The 18,720-nt window shown below is 45.3% G+C and overlaps 1 protein-coding gene across 3 annotated transcripts in view; it reads right to left on the minus strand.

Annotated features, from left to right (window-relative positions):
- Positions 1-18,720, minus strand: part of IL17RB (interleukin 17 receptor B) — a 321,832-nt gene that overhangs the window by 119,617 nt on the left and 183,495 nt on the right. For all 3 annotated transcript variants that reach the window (XM_078661590.1, XM_078661589.1, XM_078661591.1), the window contains one exon: positions 2,388-2,510. In XM_078661590.1, coding sequence (XP_078517716.1) covers positions 2,388-2,430 — 43 coding nt within the window. In that variant the 5' untranslated portion in view covers positions 2,431-2,510. The remainder of the gene's footprint in view (positions 1-2,387; positions 2,511-18,720) is intronic.

Below are 18,720 nucleotides of genomic sequence, written 5' to 3' on the forward strand. Positions count from 1 at the left end.
CTATGATGTAGGCCGGACGCTCATCTGACTGACATCGTAATAGGCCCCTTAATGTGTCCTGCTAAGAACACTTAGGCCCCCATTAGGATGGCGGGCGGACTTTGCCTGCCCGCCACTATGCGGAGAACGGGACCGCCCGCCTTAAGGGCATGGGTCCCGATGTTAGAATTAGGATGTGCCCGCCACCGTGGCGGGCGTATCCCTCATTTCTAACATTGTGGCAGGCGGTGCTCACTGCACCGCACGCCACAATGTCAGAAATGCATGCATGCATTTGCATACACGAAGCGGCAGGCACCGCGCGGTGCTACTGCTTCGTGTATGCAAATGTTGGGGGGTACCACAGGTACCCCCCGTGTGCACCCCCCACCCCTCCTTCACTCTGGGGGCCTGCAGGGGGCCCCCAAAGTGAAGACCGCATGCCGCCACGGAAAGGCTTCTGAAATGGCCCATTGTAATATGGCTGGCGGTGTCTATTAATCCTTTTCCGCACCGGCCGCAAGGCAACCGGGCATAAAAGCGGTGGACGGTCTTTCCGTCCGCCGCAGTCCCCCCGCCATACTAATATGGCTGGGGGAATTCACTTGCGGATGCCGGGCGGATTGCCCCCGCCAGGCCGGCGGTGGCTACCGCCAGCCTGGCGGAGGCAATCCACCCGACATCCTAATGGGCCCCTTATTTTTCAAGGTTTCCAGCAGATCTCTGGTTTACCAACAAATCCTAATCGTAGCAAGTTCTCCATCATCATTATCCACATGCAATCTTCCGATCATTGCAGCCTACTATGCAGTGACAGCACTACCTTCAGATTATGGTGCCCCTTGGGGGAAAAATTGAACATTTTGGTTCAGGAGCTTGAGTGATTTCTTTTTCCACTAATATTTCATGTCTGATTACCTAAATGTTGCATTTTGTTTTCTTAAATAGCTCCTTCACAATAATGACGCAAGAGGCAGAGATGTCTGTCGATAGTCAGAAAGTGGGTTATTTGATGAAGTACTTTGCAAACTGCCTTATGCCAGTGACCCTGCTTGTCAGCAGCATGAATGAAGATGTGAAGGAGCTGCGAACAAGCACCCCATAGTTGTGCACCACTGGTATCGTCCATGTAAACACCTCGCACAAGTGTAAAAAATACTTGAAGATATAATTGTTTTCCATACATAGGATTACTCTCCAAACATACTATTATGCATTAACAGCACAATTGTAATTATTGCTGGAACTGAAATGTATGCAATTCACTGATGTTAGTTCCTACAAAATGCTGCGCAAACTGCGCTTAGATTACATCCGTTTTACAGCACATTTACATGAGAAGCAATTTGCAGCACAAATGCGCTAAAGTTTGTTCCAAAACATTTTTAAATTGAAAATCCAGTGCAGAAACATAATCCTTGCCCACAAAGACTAATAGAGTTATGAGAGTGGGGAAAATTAAATGGCTAAATTCCATTTTGCGATTCCTAAATAGCGATTTTTAAGGAATCGCTATTTATAATTCGCAAAATGGAATGTATGTAAAAAATCGCTAATTTTTTGCGATTCCTTAATCTTCCTTATTTGCGAATTCGCATTTTGCGAATTTGCAAATAAGGAATAATTTCCCATGCATTCCTATGGGCCAGGAGGCCCATAGGAATGATTGGGAAATAATTCTCAAATTGCGAATTCGCAATTTGCTAATCGCAATTTGAGAATTATTTCAAGGGTGCAGGGGTGTCTCAAAGACACCCTGCTGCACCCCTGAAATGTACATGTGTGTGTGCATATAGCGCACATACATGCCCTATGGGCGTCACATGCCGCCTTCAAAAATGCCAAATTGTGCATTTTTAAAAGAATTCGCAAATTAACATCAACTACAAGTTGGTGTTAATTTGCAATTTCTAAGCCAAAATTCGCAAATTAAAAATGCTACATACATAGCATTTAAGGAATCGCATAATTTGCGATTCCTTAAATGCTATGGCAAAATAAGGAATCGCAAATTTTAGCGATTCCATGTTTTGCGAATTTTTGATGCATGCCAAAACATGCAAAAAGACCGTTTGCGACTCGCAAAGGCCGAAATTCTGCGAATTTCGGCCTTTGCTATTCGCAAAAGGCTTGATACATCTAGGCCTGTGTCTTTAAAAGAGTTAAGCATTTGCTTAGTTGAAGTCCGAGAGACCATTCAGCTGCATACTTAAAGGGACAAGGCCTGATTCATAAAGAATTTGCTGCGACCTGCCTTTGCAGTACTCCTGGCTTACTAGTGAATGACACTTGTGAATGGGGCCAATTGTGTATGTGTAAAAGTATTGAGATGATTGCGTCAAGAAGTACTATGCAAGGATGTATGACACTGAGATCTTACAACATGGAGAAGAACGTGTTTATCTTACCCGATGTGCTTAGAGTCCAGCATATATTCAAATATGGCGTCATGGCTGGTTCGACTTTGAGTTCATGAAGATCTGCAGGGATTAGCTTGGGTTCTTCTAGCCACTCTTGGGGGTAACCATTACCTTAAAGACATCGGAACATGTAACATAAAAATTAGCTAGGTGAAAAGGAATGCATGTAATTTGCAATAACAATGGTATATTTCTGAGCTGAACATCATTTTGAGTTTCACAAGATGCATTAAAAGTGAAGGAAAACCCCTTTGATTATGACTTCTTATAACTATCTAGACAAGCATTGGTCAATGCATTAGCTTTCACCTATGTGATTAATATTAAGCTGCTTTTTTGTTGTAAGTTCCAACCTTATGAGCAGATGTGTAATATAAGATACTGAAACTCTGTGAAAGTGTTATGACTTGTTTATTGAGAAATGCATTATATTGTGCTGTTACTGGTGGTACTATAAGCCGGGGAGATTAGGTAAAGGACAGAGGACCAAGAAAAAAACATTCCCCCAGACAAGTACGCTTGAAATGGGTGCATCTTTGTGGAGATTAGGTAAAGGGCGCAGGAAAGCTCAAACAAGCACAGCGCAAGCACTGTGCAGGCAAAACCTAAGCAATGTGTGCTGACACAAGTACAATAAATAAAAGACCTTGGACAAACCAAAAACATGCAGCCAACAAAAGTATTCAATTTTTTAAAACATTAACCCATATGGTAGCTTCTCATGGATGCCTGAAACTAGAAACAAACTTAAACCCAGTCCGCGTTCTGTTCAGTGGCGGCTCCTCCGCAATGGAGGATGAGCATTGCCACACTGGCTCAGAGCCAACAGGTGAAAATTAAAAGGATATTCTATCATCATTTTATTTTTCATCTTCTGGCTGAGTCAGCGTGCGTTAGGCTGGCCAAACATACATGTACACTTAGGTTCAATACAGTTGGGCTGGAGAAACATCACAGACTCCCTCTCCTGAGCAGAGCATCAAACCGGCCCGCTCAGGCCAATCCCAGCGCTCCTCTCATAGCATGAAAGCAGTGCAGGGATTGCACAAAGAATCTGTGATGCTGTCCCAGTGTCTGCTGGGACCAGGAAGAAGAACACAGAGGCACAACGCGGGAGGAGGCCGGTAGCTTCAGGTAAGTCTCCCATCTAAAATAAATAATTATTAAACTCACCCCCCCCCCGCACCCTCTCCCACGCTCCCCCTCCTGCGCGCTCTCATGCATTCTGTCCACCTGCCCCGCCACATTTTGTTTGTGACGGCCGCCACTGGTTCTGTTATGTCTAGACGAGATGCAGCAATGCACTTAGTGAATCACTATATTAAGAATGCATGGTATATGTGACTGATAAACTGTCACAATGTGTGTCTGCTGACCCAAGTGGCTAAATAAAAACATGCATTAACAGTAAAAAATGTGACACCGGCAGTATTAGGATTCCAAATGGTGAAAGTGCTGCACTAACGACCAAAGCACTTATGCCTGTATCATCTCGGCTGCAGTGAGCAAATTTTGGGCCCACATCGGATATAGCCGGAGCTTTAAAAGAAATGCTCAACAAACAATTGAATCGAGCTGCATGTCACTGCTATGATAACTTCCTTGCACTCCGGCCTATGCAGGACACAGAATTTATAAATCAATGGCAATTGTGTGAGAAGCAGTTTAGCAACATTGGAGCAAATCATTCTTTGGTGCAGACAGAGATAGTAAGATTGAGTGCCGAACAGCATCCATTCTCGATAAAAGGGTTAATGGTGTAGGCACATGGCTATCCCTGGGAAACCTCTAAGAGGGCCTTCATTGTGGTTAATTGTTAAACCTCTGGACTCACATTTTCACGTCCTTCTCTTACACTTTGAACAAACAAATATTTCCTTTGGCACAGCATAGGCCATTCTTGTTTACACTGGGGGGGAAAAGTGTCCCACTCCAGAAAACAACACGAGGAGGAATGGAAGCTGCCTAATACAACATTCAGTTGTGGTCGGGGAGTACAAGCAAGATGAAACATTTTATTACAAAACGTTAATCAAGTTAGGTTCGGTGGACAGAGTGAATTCTGTTCAGCTGAACTTCACTTATGTTTACTGACCGGGACCAATGTGGCCAACATATCTCTAGCAGTGATTTAATTGGAAGATTACAAATTGCTTCTTCTAGCACATGGATATGCGGATATCCAATTAAATTATATTCAGAAAACCCCATTTGTTTTAGGAGCTTCTTGTAAATGCTCCCTAGTGGCAGCAAATTATGTTATTGCCGTCTATTGATTTTTAACAGGCGTGTCTGCTGTTTTTGTTGCACCGATAATAGTGCAGTGTTCCAAATCCACATGACGTAAATGGATTGAGTAGAGTCCTTTCGAAACTGATTGATGAGAATTTCCAAGGGAATGCTTCTTCCTTAGTTAGTTTTCATAGAATATTCTCTGTCTAGGAACAAACAAGTGATACACCCAACAAATACTATTTCTTCCTAGTCAATGGAATCCACAAGCTTTGTATCTTTAGACCACAGGAGAAGAGTAAAAATAATCCATCCAGTTTCAGGCTCTATTAACCAAGCAACCGAAGATAGATTTAGTGCTTAGGTGAGAACTAAGACAGAAGAGCATGAGATGGTTAGCGAAAGAGGCTTCATGTGAAAGGTGGAATTTCTCTGGAGAGGCTTACATCCATAAAGTCTGGTGGTCACCACTTTCCATAACACATTTACAGAGACTTCACAACACAAATCAATAAATGTTATGGCCTTAATCGGCAAGATCCTGACCACGAGTGCATAAAGCTATTCCGCTGTTGTCTAGGAGTGTACATAGACAACATAATGAATGTGGCTATACAATGTAATGCTGCTGCTATCTAGAACAGAGGGTAGGCTATAGGCTCAGCACAGGTGCGCAATAGCCCCTTGTGGTTTTCTGAGAGCACTCAGACACAACAAGCTGAAAAGGAGTGCACAAAGGCCCGCTGAGGTTTTCTCATTTCATCCAGAATACGAGAAATTGCCCACCACAGAAAGTGAGGAGAATCTAGCAAGACCCAGCCATGAAGGAAGTCTCTGAAAACACAAAGTCCGCTCGTAGGACTTGTTGACATGAGAAAGTGTTCATAATTACGTCAAAAACTTTTGCCAAGTTTAACAGATCACACCTTTTGGGGTCACGTTCACTTTTCTGGGGCATAGATCCCATGTGACAAATGTGTCATGAAAGGTGGGGTGTTTTTGATTAATTTGATTACAATACATTTTGATAATTACAACGCCCAGCTTCTCCTCACCCAGTGTAACTCAACACCACATCATCTGAGAAATGTTTCAGACCACATTTTTTAGTTGTTATTTATTGGAATGGTAACTCATTATTATTGGAATGGTAACTAAAATCAGCAAAGCTACCCATTGCTGCTTAGCCATAGGCATCAATGGTTTATACCTCAACCTGAAAGCATGCAAGGCAGAGCTTGGAAATTCACCTCGGTAGTACACACTTCAAAATGCCCTCATGTTATCAGTGTTATGTTATGTTATGTTATGTTATATTTACTTTTGTATAGCGCATGGCTACTCAAAAAGAGTGTCCCGGCGCTTTGAGTAAGGAGGACTACAGCACAATAACATAACACAGTTAAAAAAGAAAAGAAGAAGACAGCGAAAAAGAGGGCAAACCAGATATATGCAGCCTACTGGGTAAACAACCAGGTTTTAAGACCTTTTCTAAAGGCAAGAAGGCTGGTGGCTCCCCGAAGTGTGAGCGGCAGAGAGTTCCACAACTGTGGCGCCAGTAGTCCAAAGGAGCGACCTCCCAGTCGAGCTCTCTTCACTCGCGGGACCACCGCCAAGAACAGACATTCCGATCTCAAGGAACGCGCAGGGTGGTAGAATACAAGTCTCTTTTGGAGGTACTTTGCTCCAACCGCATGGAGGGCCTTGTAGGCCAAGGTCAAAACCTTGAAGGCGATCCGCTTGCGGATTGGAAGCCAGTGGAAAGTCTGCAGCAAGCCTGCTGCACTGGCACGTCTATTCAGGCCAAAGATAGCTCTCGCAGCAGCATTCTGCACCACTTGGAGCCGCTGTAGCAGGTACTCTGGCAGGCCCAAGTAGAGAGCGTTCGAATAATCTAGCCTAGAGCCGATCAGGGCCTGCACAGTCAGCTTTCTGTGCTCCTCAGACAAAAGAGGAAGAAACCTCCGCAGCATCCTAAGGAGGCCAAAGCACATCCCTGACACCCCGAGGATCTGGGATTTCAACGTAAGCCCCTTATCCATCTTGACCCCCAAGTTCTTCGCAATCTGGGATGAACACGACGGAGGGAACATATTGATGGGCCACCAAGCCTGCCAGTCTGGCTCCGTGTCGCACCCAAAGAAGAGTACCTCGGACTTATCGGAATTGCACTTGAGGCTGTTCAGTTGGAACCATTGAAAAACAGCCCCAAGGCAATCCCGGATACTCTCCCCATCAAAGTCTCCTCCTCTCTTACACGAGAAGAGGAGCTGGGTGTCGTCTGCGTAGGATACGATCCGGGCCCCGAACGACTCCGCCAACGCCGCCAAAGGGGTCATGAAGATGTTAAAAAGGGTCGGGCTCAAAATAGAGCCCTGTGGGACCCCGACTCCCAAAGGCGGCATCACGGCGGAATCCGGCGAGGCCCAGACCGTTTGCCGGCGGCCAGCTAGAAAGGAGGAAAACCAGCTGAGCACCGTCCCCCGTAGTCCTATCTCATAGAGTCTTGCGAGAAGGCCATCATGGGGGACGGTGTTGAAAGCCGCCGACAAATCCAGCAACACCAGCATGGCTTTGCCTCCCGAGTCCAGAACCCCTTTAATGGTTTCTGATACCTCAAGGAGCGCGGTCTCTGTGCTGAGGTTTGGACGGAAGCCAGACTGAGTGGCATGCAGGATCTCATTTGTCTCCAGAAAATTGGAAAGCACCGTCTGAACGTGCTTTTCCACAATTTTCGTGAGAGCCGGCAGCAGAGAGATAGGCCTGTAGTTGACTGGGGCCTTCGGGTCCAGGCCAGGCTTCTTGAGCAGCGGGATGACCATTGCCTGCTTCCAGGCCTGCGGAACCACCCCCCGGCTCAGCGAGAGATTCAATAGCGGGTTTGCCAGGGGATTAATCACCTCTGCCATTTTTGCCAGAAACTTAGCGGGACACGGGTCCAGCGGCGAGCCCGATTTGAGATTGCCCATGAGTGCTAAAGAGGCGGGGGAAGAAATAGGTGAAAACACGCCCAACGTCAAACCTGGCGAGGCCAGAGGGGGCCGGTTAGCCTCAGGGTTAATCAGCCCCACGGGTACACTCGATGGAAAGGAGTCCTGTATCAGTTGGATCTTGCTAGTAAAAAAGTTAGCAAGATCCGACGCCCAGGAATCAACTGGCCTCTCATCAGAGGTATTAGACCGCGGAGATGTAAATTCTCTCACAATGGAGAAAATCTCCTTACAGGAGTTGGAAGCGGCCTCTATCCTCCCTGCCAAATAGGCTTTTTTTCCCAGGCGGATGTCCCGGTGATAGGCCTTAACCGCCATCTTATAGGTCAGCTTGGCCACTGTGTCGTATTGTGCCCGCCAAGCTCTTTCGGCCACCTTACACTGCTGCGGCGTAGCCGACAGTGCTGCGGTGAACCACGGAGCGGAGACCCGTTTCGGTGTCAAGCGGGGGGTCAGTTCCGGGGCGAGATCGTTTAGCCTGACTACAAGCCACGCATGCAAGGACTCCAGATCCTTCTCTAGGTCGCCAGAGAGGGGGCAGGGGTGATCCAGGGCGGCCTGGGCCAGCATCGCAGGGGTAACTCGATGGTAAGCCCTATGGACTCGACCCTGCTGCTGTGGCAAAGCAACAGCCGCTTTAACTGTGCCTTTGATTGAAAATTTAGCAAGCAGATGGTCTGACCATAGTACCGGGACAATCTCTATCACCTCAAGTGGGGATGACGAGAAAACCTGGTCAAGCGTATGCCCCTTGTCATGCGTAGGCCCCTGCAGATAAGGGATCTGTCCCAGCGGGGCCATAGCCTCTGAAAGTTTAGTAGCGGCAGGGTCCGCCGGATCATCCATCCGGAAGTTGAAATCCCCCGCCACAATGCAATGTTCTGCTTTCAGGGCCAGTCCCAGCAGAACGGAGTCGAGATCTTCGAAGAACGTACCCGATGGACCAGGCGGTCTATAGACCAGTAATCCCTTGACTGATTGGTGCGGTGCCAGAGTGATAGAGAAAGCAAGGGTCTCAGAGCCGCGGATGTCGTCCACTGGCAAGATAGCACAAGGCGTGCCTTTCTTCACCACCAGTGCCACTCCACCGCCCCTTCCCTTAGCTCTATCCTTCCTGAAGATGTTATAATCAGGCGGGATTGCCATGGCGACATCTGGATTAGAGAATTCACCCCACCACGTCTCGGTGAGCATAAGACAAAGTGGCTTTAACGTATCCAGGAGCTCAAAAATATCCTGTGCATGTCTACATGCCGATCTCGTGTTTAATAAGATGCAGAGATATCCAACGCTGGCGATGTTATTATTAGGAGACGATGACAAAGCGCGGGAGGGGCACCAGCCACAAGCAGGGCAGGTGGACTTACCTCGGTGACGACCAGGGAAGACAGTGCAACAGCCACCGGCTTGAGTAAAGAGAGCGCGAAGCTCCCCAGAAGTATATCGCCGCACAGGTGACCCTGTATGGCACATGCCTGGTAGCAGAGCTCAGCCCGCCGCCCCGACCGCCTCCGGGACGCTGACGGGCGCAGACGGGCAGGACTCTGTGGGATTCTAGCACGTTCTGGCTTATCAGTTAATGGTGGAACTAAGCATGCTTCCCTCTGTGCAAGAATTGGACTTAAAATTCCAGAATACCAAGTGCTGGTGCCAGGAAAACCAAGACTGATTGCAATCCACATTCATAGTATGCTCTTTCCCCTAGTTGCAGCTGTAGCAGAAGTCGGTCCTTGTGGTCACTTGTCTTGTTCTTTTTATTGCCTGCTATGTGCTTAACGTTATCACAAGCACTTTCACATGCAAAGTGACCTCAGATTTCAGGGCACCACCGCAAATGCTTATTCCAACTACCTGGCTCCTGGGAACAGGAGCCCACATGGAGCTACCATGAATCCATGCATATAAGTGAGGCTTAATCTCAGGGCAGAGAGAAGCCAAGCTGTGGCTAAATTGGTGGCTTTGAAACATTTACACCATATTTGTAAATGTTTCGCTGGTGCAAAATGCAATGCACATGGTCGGTGCACAATTTGCATCTTGTCATATACAGAAGAGAACATAGTGACACATCTGCAAGACACAATAAACAAATTAATACATTCTAGTATGTGTTTTTGTTGAAAATATAATTAACAGCACGAGAGCCGTCAGCAGGATGAGATCAGCGAGGTATCCCCAAACCGTATTCCCTGTACCCCGCCAAAAGTGTCTTATCCGATTCTCCTCCTCTTAAGGCATCTCCCCATTGAGCCAGAGTGTACCTCTCCTCAACAGTCTTGTTAAATGGCTCAAGTTTAAAGTTTCCACTGTTCTCGGGTGTAGGGCAAGCTGACTGTGAAGAGCCCGGACCCATCACAGCTGATTCCTGGCAGACATCAAGCGACCTGTGCAGCTGCCTTAGTGAGGCCACTGCACGTGCGTGTGGGGCTCAGACAGCTGACGCAGTGAATGTTCAGAGTACAGACGCAAGAAAGCTGCATAGGCTCAGAGACACTGCTACTACTGCGCATGTTCAGAGCACAGACACCACTGCCACAGTAGGTTTAGGAACATGAATGGGAAAATATCTTTAAAGTACTCCAATATGAGATTCGTACGCATAGGTCGAGTACTGCCACACAAAGCAGGCTCATAAGCATAAAGGGAACGATCTGTGCATTACATGGTGTGCATGTGCACAGTTCAGATTACACTGGATAAAAGAAGTTCCCCCTCCAACGTGGATGAAAAGGAGAAGTTGGGCCATGGGAAACTGATAAGAAACACAGAAGGGAGAACAAGCTTCAAACAATAGAAAAAGAGGAAAGGTTAAGTGGAAAGCACACAGGCCAATAAGAAGTGAAGGTGGGATGTAAGTCCTTTTTAAGATTTGTTATATACAATAGATTTTACTAGCACAGCGCAAGCACTATGCAGGCAAAACCTAAAAAGGGACTGCCACAGCCAGCATGTTTGGCTTTTGTATAGTACATGCGCAAAGTGTATTTCACTGCCACACACACACCACATTTCCACACAGAGCATGCATGTATGCAGACAGACACAGCAACACATCCACTAACAATTACCCATTAACAAGCAGCCCCAGGGATCAATCCTTAGTCCTCTTCTTTTTAATGTATATGTTACACCTTTGGCTTATGTTGCACAACGTTCTGGACTAAACCTCTACACCTACGCTGATGATTCACAAATTGTTTTTTCACTATCTCAAATAGATCCCACTGCTCCTTCCCCTCTGCAAGCTGGCCTTAGCGAAATATCCGGCTGGATGAATCGCAACCTGCTTAAGTTAAATGGTGGAAAGACTGAGGTTTTGGTCCTTGGAAATAAACCCGACCTTTGGAACCTTAGACATTGGTCTACTGCCATGGGTCCCTTACCAACTCCGTCTGAACAAGTGCGAAATCTGGGAGTAATTATCGACAAGGGACTATCCATGAAAGATCAGGTTAACAAAGTCGCAGCCACCTGTTTTTCCATCTTACGATGGCTGCGTAAAATCTTTTGGATGCTCCCCGATAACACCCAGAGATCCGTTGTGAATGCCTTGGTAACCTCTAGGTTAGATTACGGCAACGTGCTCTACCTGGGGCCTGCCAAGGCCGTCACACGGCACCTTCAACTGGTACAAAATGCTGCGGCTCAGCTTCTTTGTGGCGGTTGGAAACGTGACCATATTTCAGAACGCCTGAGGGAGCTGCATTGGCTCCGTGTTGAAAATCGGATAAAGTTTAAAGCATTGAGCTTTATGCGCAAAATAAAATCGGATTAGCTCCCCTTTACCTTCAGGCCCTTGTCAGCCCTTACATTCCTGCTCGCTCACTTCGCTCCTCATCCCACCATCTCTTCAATGTACCGAAGTTTAGACTTACCAGAATGGGAGGTGGTTCCTTTGCGAACTTAGGACCCAGACTGTGGAACTCACTTCCCTTGGTCATTCGGATGGAAAACTGTCATATGCGATTTCGCAAACCTGGCTTTTTGATCTCTAACTTTTCTGCCTGGTGTCTTGTTGTACTTGTCTTTCAGCGCCGGGAAACCCTTATGGGTAGCTGTCGCGCTCATTAAATTTAATTAATAATAATAATAATAATACACACGGGTAAGGGGGCAGGTGAACACATAGAGGGAAGGATAGGCAGAAGCATTCGAGACAGACAAATTGCTTTCCATTAGTTATAGACACCATGTAGATAGACCAAAAGACATAAAGGCACTCTGGCAAACATAAATCACACCAAATTGATATTGATGTGATTTGTAGAGCGCACCTATACCCGGCTGCATCTTGGCATTCTCTGTGATCAATGGAGAAGGGTTAGTAAGTTAGAGAAAAGCCAAGTTTTTAGCAACTTTCTGAATACCAAGAGAGTGGTGGAAGATTTAAGATTTTGGGGAAGACAGTTTCATTTAAGAGCAGTGCATTTGATGAATCTCCAGCTCAATAGGAAGCCAATGTAGCTTACTTATGGCCTGGGGTGCCTTTTCGAATTTGGGTATGTTAAGGAGCATCATTGCTGTAGTGTTCAGCATTGTCTGGAGTTTATTCAATGACCTTTTTTGTAGATTTTGGAAGAGTCCATTGCAGTAATCCGGTCTTTCAAAGACTAAGGTTGTTACCACAATCTTTAATGCATCAAAGGGAATAGATACAGGAAGAGATGACGGCATTGACTTGGTCTTTGTAGGTTAGCTTGTCATCTATGAGAACACCTAGGGGCTAATCTGATTTCCTCTGTGGCCACAATAAGTGCAGTTTCCGTACTATGGCCACTTCTGAATCCAAACAGGGTCTTCTCAAGACGATTGTTAGTTTCAATGTATGATGACAATTGAATGTTCGTGGCTTTTTTAGCCATCTTGGCTGGTAACGGAAGCCTGGATATAGGATAGTAGCTGTTAACATCTTGAGGATTATTGCCCTTTTCCATTGCTTGGGGAAGTGTCCTGTGCTGAACATGGTATTGAAGATTTTAGCCAAGTAGTTGGCAACAACATTGGTGCTTGGATTAACACAGTGGACACTTAACAGAGCCCTAAGTCAGCTGCAGGTGTGGATACGTCACCTCATCCACTTATTGTCGCATGCTTCATCATAGGTGATCTATCCACACATTACTAGGTAGATAGCACCTTGGTGGACTCAACTGATATTTGGGAGCTCACATAAAATCAACAGGATAATAGAAAGGACCTCGGTAGTTTAAAAATATCTTGGGGTATACTCCAATGGGAATTTCCCCTTTCTTAGGGGAGTACTACAGATATTATTAAAAAGGATATCACATGCTTTATTGAAGGGATATAATGAGCCACCTGTCCACTAATATCTTGACCACATATTCCGGCCATTTCTCATGCCTGCATGAGTCAGAGGCCGTCATCAGGCCTATATTGGCGATGGTATCCCTGCCTAAAGTCTGCTCATTCCGGGCATGGAAATAGCAAATAGCATTTTCTAACTTGTTTGGTTTTTATTTTGGAACCTGCAGAAATGTGAAGAAAGACAAGTTTGTTTTGTAATTCATTTCCAGAAAATGTTTAAATTCAAACCACACCCAAATACCCTGTGGACACTGCACAACAGACATTACTTTATTGTATGTGATCAAGGTGCGTGGTGAGACTAATGATGATATAGCACAGCACAACAACTTGTGCTCATATATGTGTGCTTACTCTCCTTCAGGAATTGCACTTACCCTTACTATGTGTTTTCTTTAGCATCAAAAACATGTATGGGTGCTCCGCCCTGTAGTCACACTCTTATTTTTCACAAAGCCATGTTGCAGGAGACGATATATGTATAAACATAATCAGTAACTTGAAATGTGCATCAAGGACATACCAATATATTATCATTATAGTATTTTATTTTGGTAGGCGATTTGTGAGGTATTAGCATGATGATTTATAGTTGTATGTACCGTCACAATTAAGGTATGCTTTTAATAAATGGTCCTCTTGTTTTGTACGACTTATCAAGTGGTTTGTTTGTCAGGGGTGCAGAATTTTTTGGTCCTAAAAACACCTACAACCGTGTCAGATTAAACAAAATGGAACCGCTTGGTAGATAAATTCCGAGCGGTTTCTATGACCAGAATTTCTGAAGGTTTTTATCACAATCAGTTATTAAAAAAAAAAAGGTAATTGCCTAATAAATCTGTAATGCCTTTATTACATTGACCTCAAATTATCTACCCAACTCATGCTAATATGATATCAACAGGAAGGCCCTGTAAATGGTCTAGGTAGATGCCTTAAGCGCGTTGATGGACAGCTTGTGCAGATTACCTTGTCAAGGGTAAGGACCTGCATCCAACCTACCGATCCTTCGTCCGTCCAATGAAGATGATGACCTGCTCTCTGAGTTGCGTTTTTGTATTCCTAGAGCAGCATATAAATGTGATGTATGCCGGACCCTGAGTTGACAACTGCGTCATCATGCTACGTTTGGGGCTCACTAGTGGGGGGCTTCTTATGGGAGTTGATGTTCTTTAGTAAAACAGGATTTCACCACCTCATTATGCTACAGTTGTGGCACTGTATTGAAGGGCATTTCATGGGAGTTTTGTTGGGTCGCAGTTCCATGTCAACTTTAGATTCCACAGGAGTTTTGGGAACCCTTATTACAGCCGTATGGCTGAAGCACAACTTCACTGACAACAGCGCCTCAGTTGCGTACACACACACATTCTACCTAGGGTGGATGGGGCCTCTCACATGTTTCGGCCCATGCTTCCCCTTCTGTCATGTCTCCTAGGATTGGGGGACACCCTCTGGTTGGTACTTGCTTAAACTGGGAAGCATTCCGCAGGTGAGCTCCCACCCACTTGTAGCGGTAAGCATGGTGCCTTGCTGTGCTGCCACTGGCCCTTTTCAAAAGAGGTCCTGAACTTCCATCCAGGACGCTGATCTCACAGGATCACTGTGTCACCCACCCATAAACTGGGGGAGACGGTTCATCTGGCCTAGCTGGCTCGACAGTTGGCAGTTTTCCATTTGGTCTGCACTGCAGTGATGTCCAATGGTTCTGGCCGTCACCCAGCCCCGGTGGGGATACTGTCTATTACTGGTCTTTTGAATAGCAGTGCCGTAGGCGACATGCTATGAGGGGTTTTACGGTAGCTCCTCAGGAACTGGAACAGGTGCCACTCCACCTCCTCAATTTGGGAACCCCTATATGCAGAGTCTTGTTCAAGGTCCTCAAAAATCATTCTGCCTCGCCATTAGCTTGAGGCCTTAGTGGCACGATTCTCCGGTGGGATATACCCTGGGACTGGAAGTACTCCCTGAGTTCTTAACTTTGAAAAGGAGGCCCATTGTCAGTCTGAAGCATCTGGGGTAGACAAAACGTGGGGAACACCTTCTCCAAGATTGGTCAGAGGCTAGAAAATGTGGTGGAAGGGGTCACCTCCATTACTCGGTACTTTGAGTTACTATCTATGATCACCACCATGTGTTGGGTATACGAGTTGCAGCCACAAACCATGCTCAGCATGCCCCCAGGTTCAGTGCTGGCTTCCTTGGTCAGAATCATGTCATGGTCTAATGTTCATTCCTTGGGAAAAAGAGAGAGGGACCCAAGTAAACCACCGGGGTTGGGTACCACCCGACAATTGTCATAAAAAGCTCCCCTGGGAACGTAATATAATCATTCAATCTCACAATCACACTAAGTGGTCTACCAGATATATATAACCAATTGCCACATATAGGTACTATGAACCAAGAAAACCAAATCAGTGCAATGGAAAATATGTAAAAAACAATGACGTTACAGTTTATTAGACAGTGTTCTAACAATAATGCAAAAGTTCATAAAAAATTCATTATACAATTAAAAACAAATTAAAAATATAATATTAGAACAGCAAATATAGACATGTGGGAAAGAAACACACAGAGCAAGAAAAATTAATTTCAAATCAGGGAATACCACGGTACTAAGACCTATAGACAAAATAAATTATGTGCAAAAGTGCTTTAGGCAAGAGCAAATTCTAGCTGGATAATCAAAAGCAATTATTTGCAAATGTCACATATCCGTGGTAATTCCCAACATTAAAGCGTTGACGCCTTTCGGTGGGTCCAATGCAGATAACTGCCCACCTTCATCAGGACCAACACAATATCTTCCCACTTTCTAACGCAATATCTCATACGTTTGTGTATGTTCTTATGGCTATTATTAGTTTAAAAGCAAATTTGCCCACCAATGGTCCGTAACTTGTGGCAGAAACTTAAAGAACAAGGCAAGTACTGTAACCTCTTCTGATAATGTGAAAGCACAATTCCTCACTGGTGGCGCCCAAACTAGACACAGAGATATGGTAATCGATCTGAAGACGGCCAAAAAACGGAGCCCCGGGATTTATTACTCTCGTTTATCCAGCCAGTCAGAATTACCATCTAAATCCACAGGTAACCTTAATCTGGAGACAGCCAACAACGGAGCCCCCGATAAAGAATCTCTTGTGTAGAGCAGCACAATTTTCAAATAAGTTTAAAAACGGACCGTAGTATATCTCTGAAATAGTGAATAGCAAAAGGATAAAAACGGGATTCTGACGCAGGGTGATATTCCTCCAAAAATGTCTCTGAGAGACGTCTTTGGAGGAATATCATCCCGCGTCAGACTACGGTCCATTTTTAAACTTATTTGAAAATTGTGCATCTCCACACGAGAGATTCTTTATCGGGGGATGGTGCTGTTTGCATAACTTGAATGCAGCAGCCCCATACGCCCCTCTGAAGATTGACAACCTGGGCTCAGCTCATCATGCCAAATGTCAGCCCTTCCTGAAGGGTTCTGAAAAGGAAATGCTGCATTTAAGGTTGCTGTACAGAATGTACCCATGGTTACATTTAATGAGTTCCCAGTACCAGAGGACATGTGCCTCTATTAGTCTGCCATGTCTGCCTTTGGCTGTACTGCATGCCTCATTGGCTCATGTGACCACTTTGCCAAGGAGCTGCAGCCTCATTCCTGAAATGGCATGTTCTCATTGATGATGCTTGCACTGCACACAATATACTCTAAAACAAAGTTCACACCAACCAGTGGGCTGATGGGAATGCTCAATTAGGGATGATTAGTAGGTTGGATCTGGTTAATAATTTTGACCACAAGCACACTGCCAGTACTGTAGGCACTCCAATGATGCTCTAGAGCACCTAGAGCATCATTGGAGTGCCAAGATAAATATACATTCTTTTGTTGCCTTACCATCCATTTGCATTTAACTTTGACCTTGAGTGGGATGATCACCTCTTTCCAATGCAATGCCTGAGTCATGATTAATATACAGAATGTCATTAAAAAAACAAGCACCAGCCAAGTCAACAGTATCACAGCTGAGACCTATAGGCTTTTCAAAAGCTTGTTACTTCTGTTAGGAAGAAGCTTCTATGAGGGTTGTCTCTCTTCTTTGTGTTTTTATTATATTCAAGTTTTTAGAAAGTATTATTATGTATTATGGATGTAACTTCATACCAATGATAATAAGTGAACTCTGTGTTCATTCTCTTGATTATTTAACAAATAACGATATAAGTGATTCTAATTTGAAGGCAATACATATTTGAATGTATAACATGGGTCTAAATTCAAATCCATGATGTATGTGATTCTTATATAAAGGGAATACTTGTTTGATGGTAAGAATGGCTTAGTTATGTGGAAAAGTAAATTTTGCCATGTTCTGTGTCCCTACGTGTCATCCATCATATGTTATGTGTGCATGATTAAATATGCATATGTATTCCCTATGTTCGATTCAAGACGCAATTATAGTTGTGTCCACCTCTAGTATGCCAGTTTCCAGTTCTCGTGAATACTACGAATATCAGGTCTATGTAAAGCTACGTTGCCACGTTTCTCAGTGTGCACGTTATTCTATTGAAAAGTCCCCGTTTCTAGGCCTCAAAAGGGCCTGGACACCAGATTCAGCTCCTGTCTCCTGAAGCCTCGCTGAGGAGCGATACAGCCCCCACCTGTATCCTCGACCCTTCACTTACTTCCTGCCTCGCAGTGCCCGGCTCACCCTGGCTCTGCCTCTGAGTCTGCCAAGAATATGTTATGATTCCAGTTATCAGTTCAGTCCTCCTTCTCTGCATTCCTAAAGCTACTGAATCGCATCGATAGTTTCCGTCATTGTCTAGCCTTCACGTCTCCACGTTAGAGAAATACTGCATTTAATGGTCATTTAATATTCTTCATCACGCACTACATGTAGAATAATGCATGGTCCAGTCTTAGAATCAAGTTAGCCTTTCCCCTCCTGACTTCTAGTTTATATCAACATGTTCTCTAAACATCAGATACTAGATACTGCTTAGGTACATGTCGCCCTGACTCTCCAGACTTCAGTCTCTGCTCCTAGCACAGAGTTCATAGCCCCCAGCTTCTCCTAGTAACACGTCATTGCTAGTTTGCGCGCACCATCAGGTTAGAGGTCCCGGCTCCTCAGATAGCCCCCTCCACGGTTTCCGCCCCATTCATGACATATTCTGTTACGTTTGCATCACATGTCTATGTATACGCCCTGTTACACCTCTTTTCACCCTTATCTTTCGCGACTACTACACGCCACGCCTTTTGCTCCACCCACTGCTACGCCTATTGCAATGTAATGCTATGTGTTTGCGTTATGTATATATGCTCATGCACTGTTATTAAAAAGTTATTCCCTTGTCCCGATCCTGACACCAGCAGCGCTGCTGGGCCTTGCCATCCTATTCCTGTATTTGCTGTATTAAACCTGCAAAAAACTCCTACTACCTCGAATCTTGACTCTTATTTATTGAGCTATCTGTTATTCATTTATTCATTCAAAAATAGGGTATTATTTATTTATTTACCACATAATGGCGCCCGAATAGGGACTTGCCCTTTCCCCACGCGTCGGTGAAGCCACGCCGACCCCCTGACCCTCTGCAGTCGTGACGGAACTCTTCTGCGCACCGGCAGATATTTCTGCTTCAAGTATCCCTCAGGCCCACGGAGGAGACGGAGGAGGCGGTCCAGCATCCAAACGAGACGGTGGAGGAACGCGGCGAGTCCCGACCAGAGCCCAAGCCGAGAGTCCAAGGTC

The sequence above is a fragment of the Lissotriton helveticus genome, chromosome 9, assembly GCF_964261635.1.
Source record: "Lissotriton helveticus chromosome 9, aLisHel1.1, whole genome shotgun sequence".
Classification (NCBI taxonomy): Eukaryota; Metazoa; Chordata; class Amphibia; order Caudata; family Salamandridae; genus Lissotriton; species Lissotriton helveticus.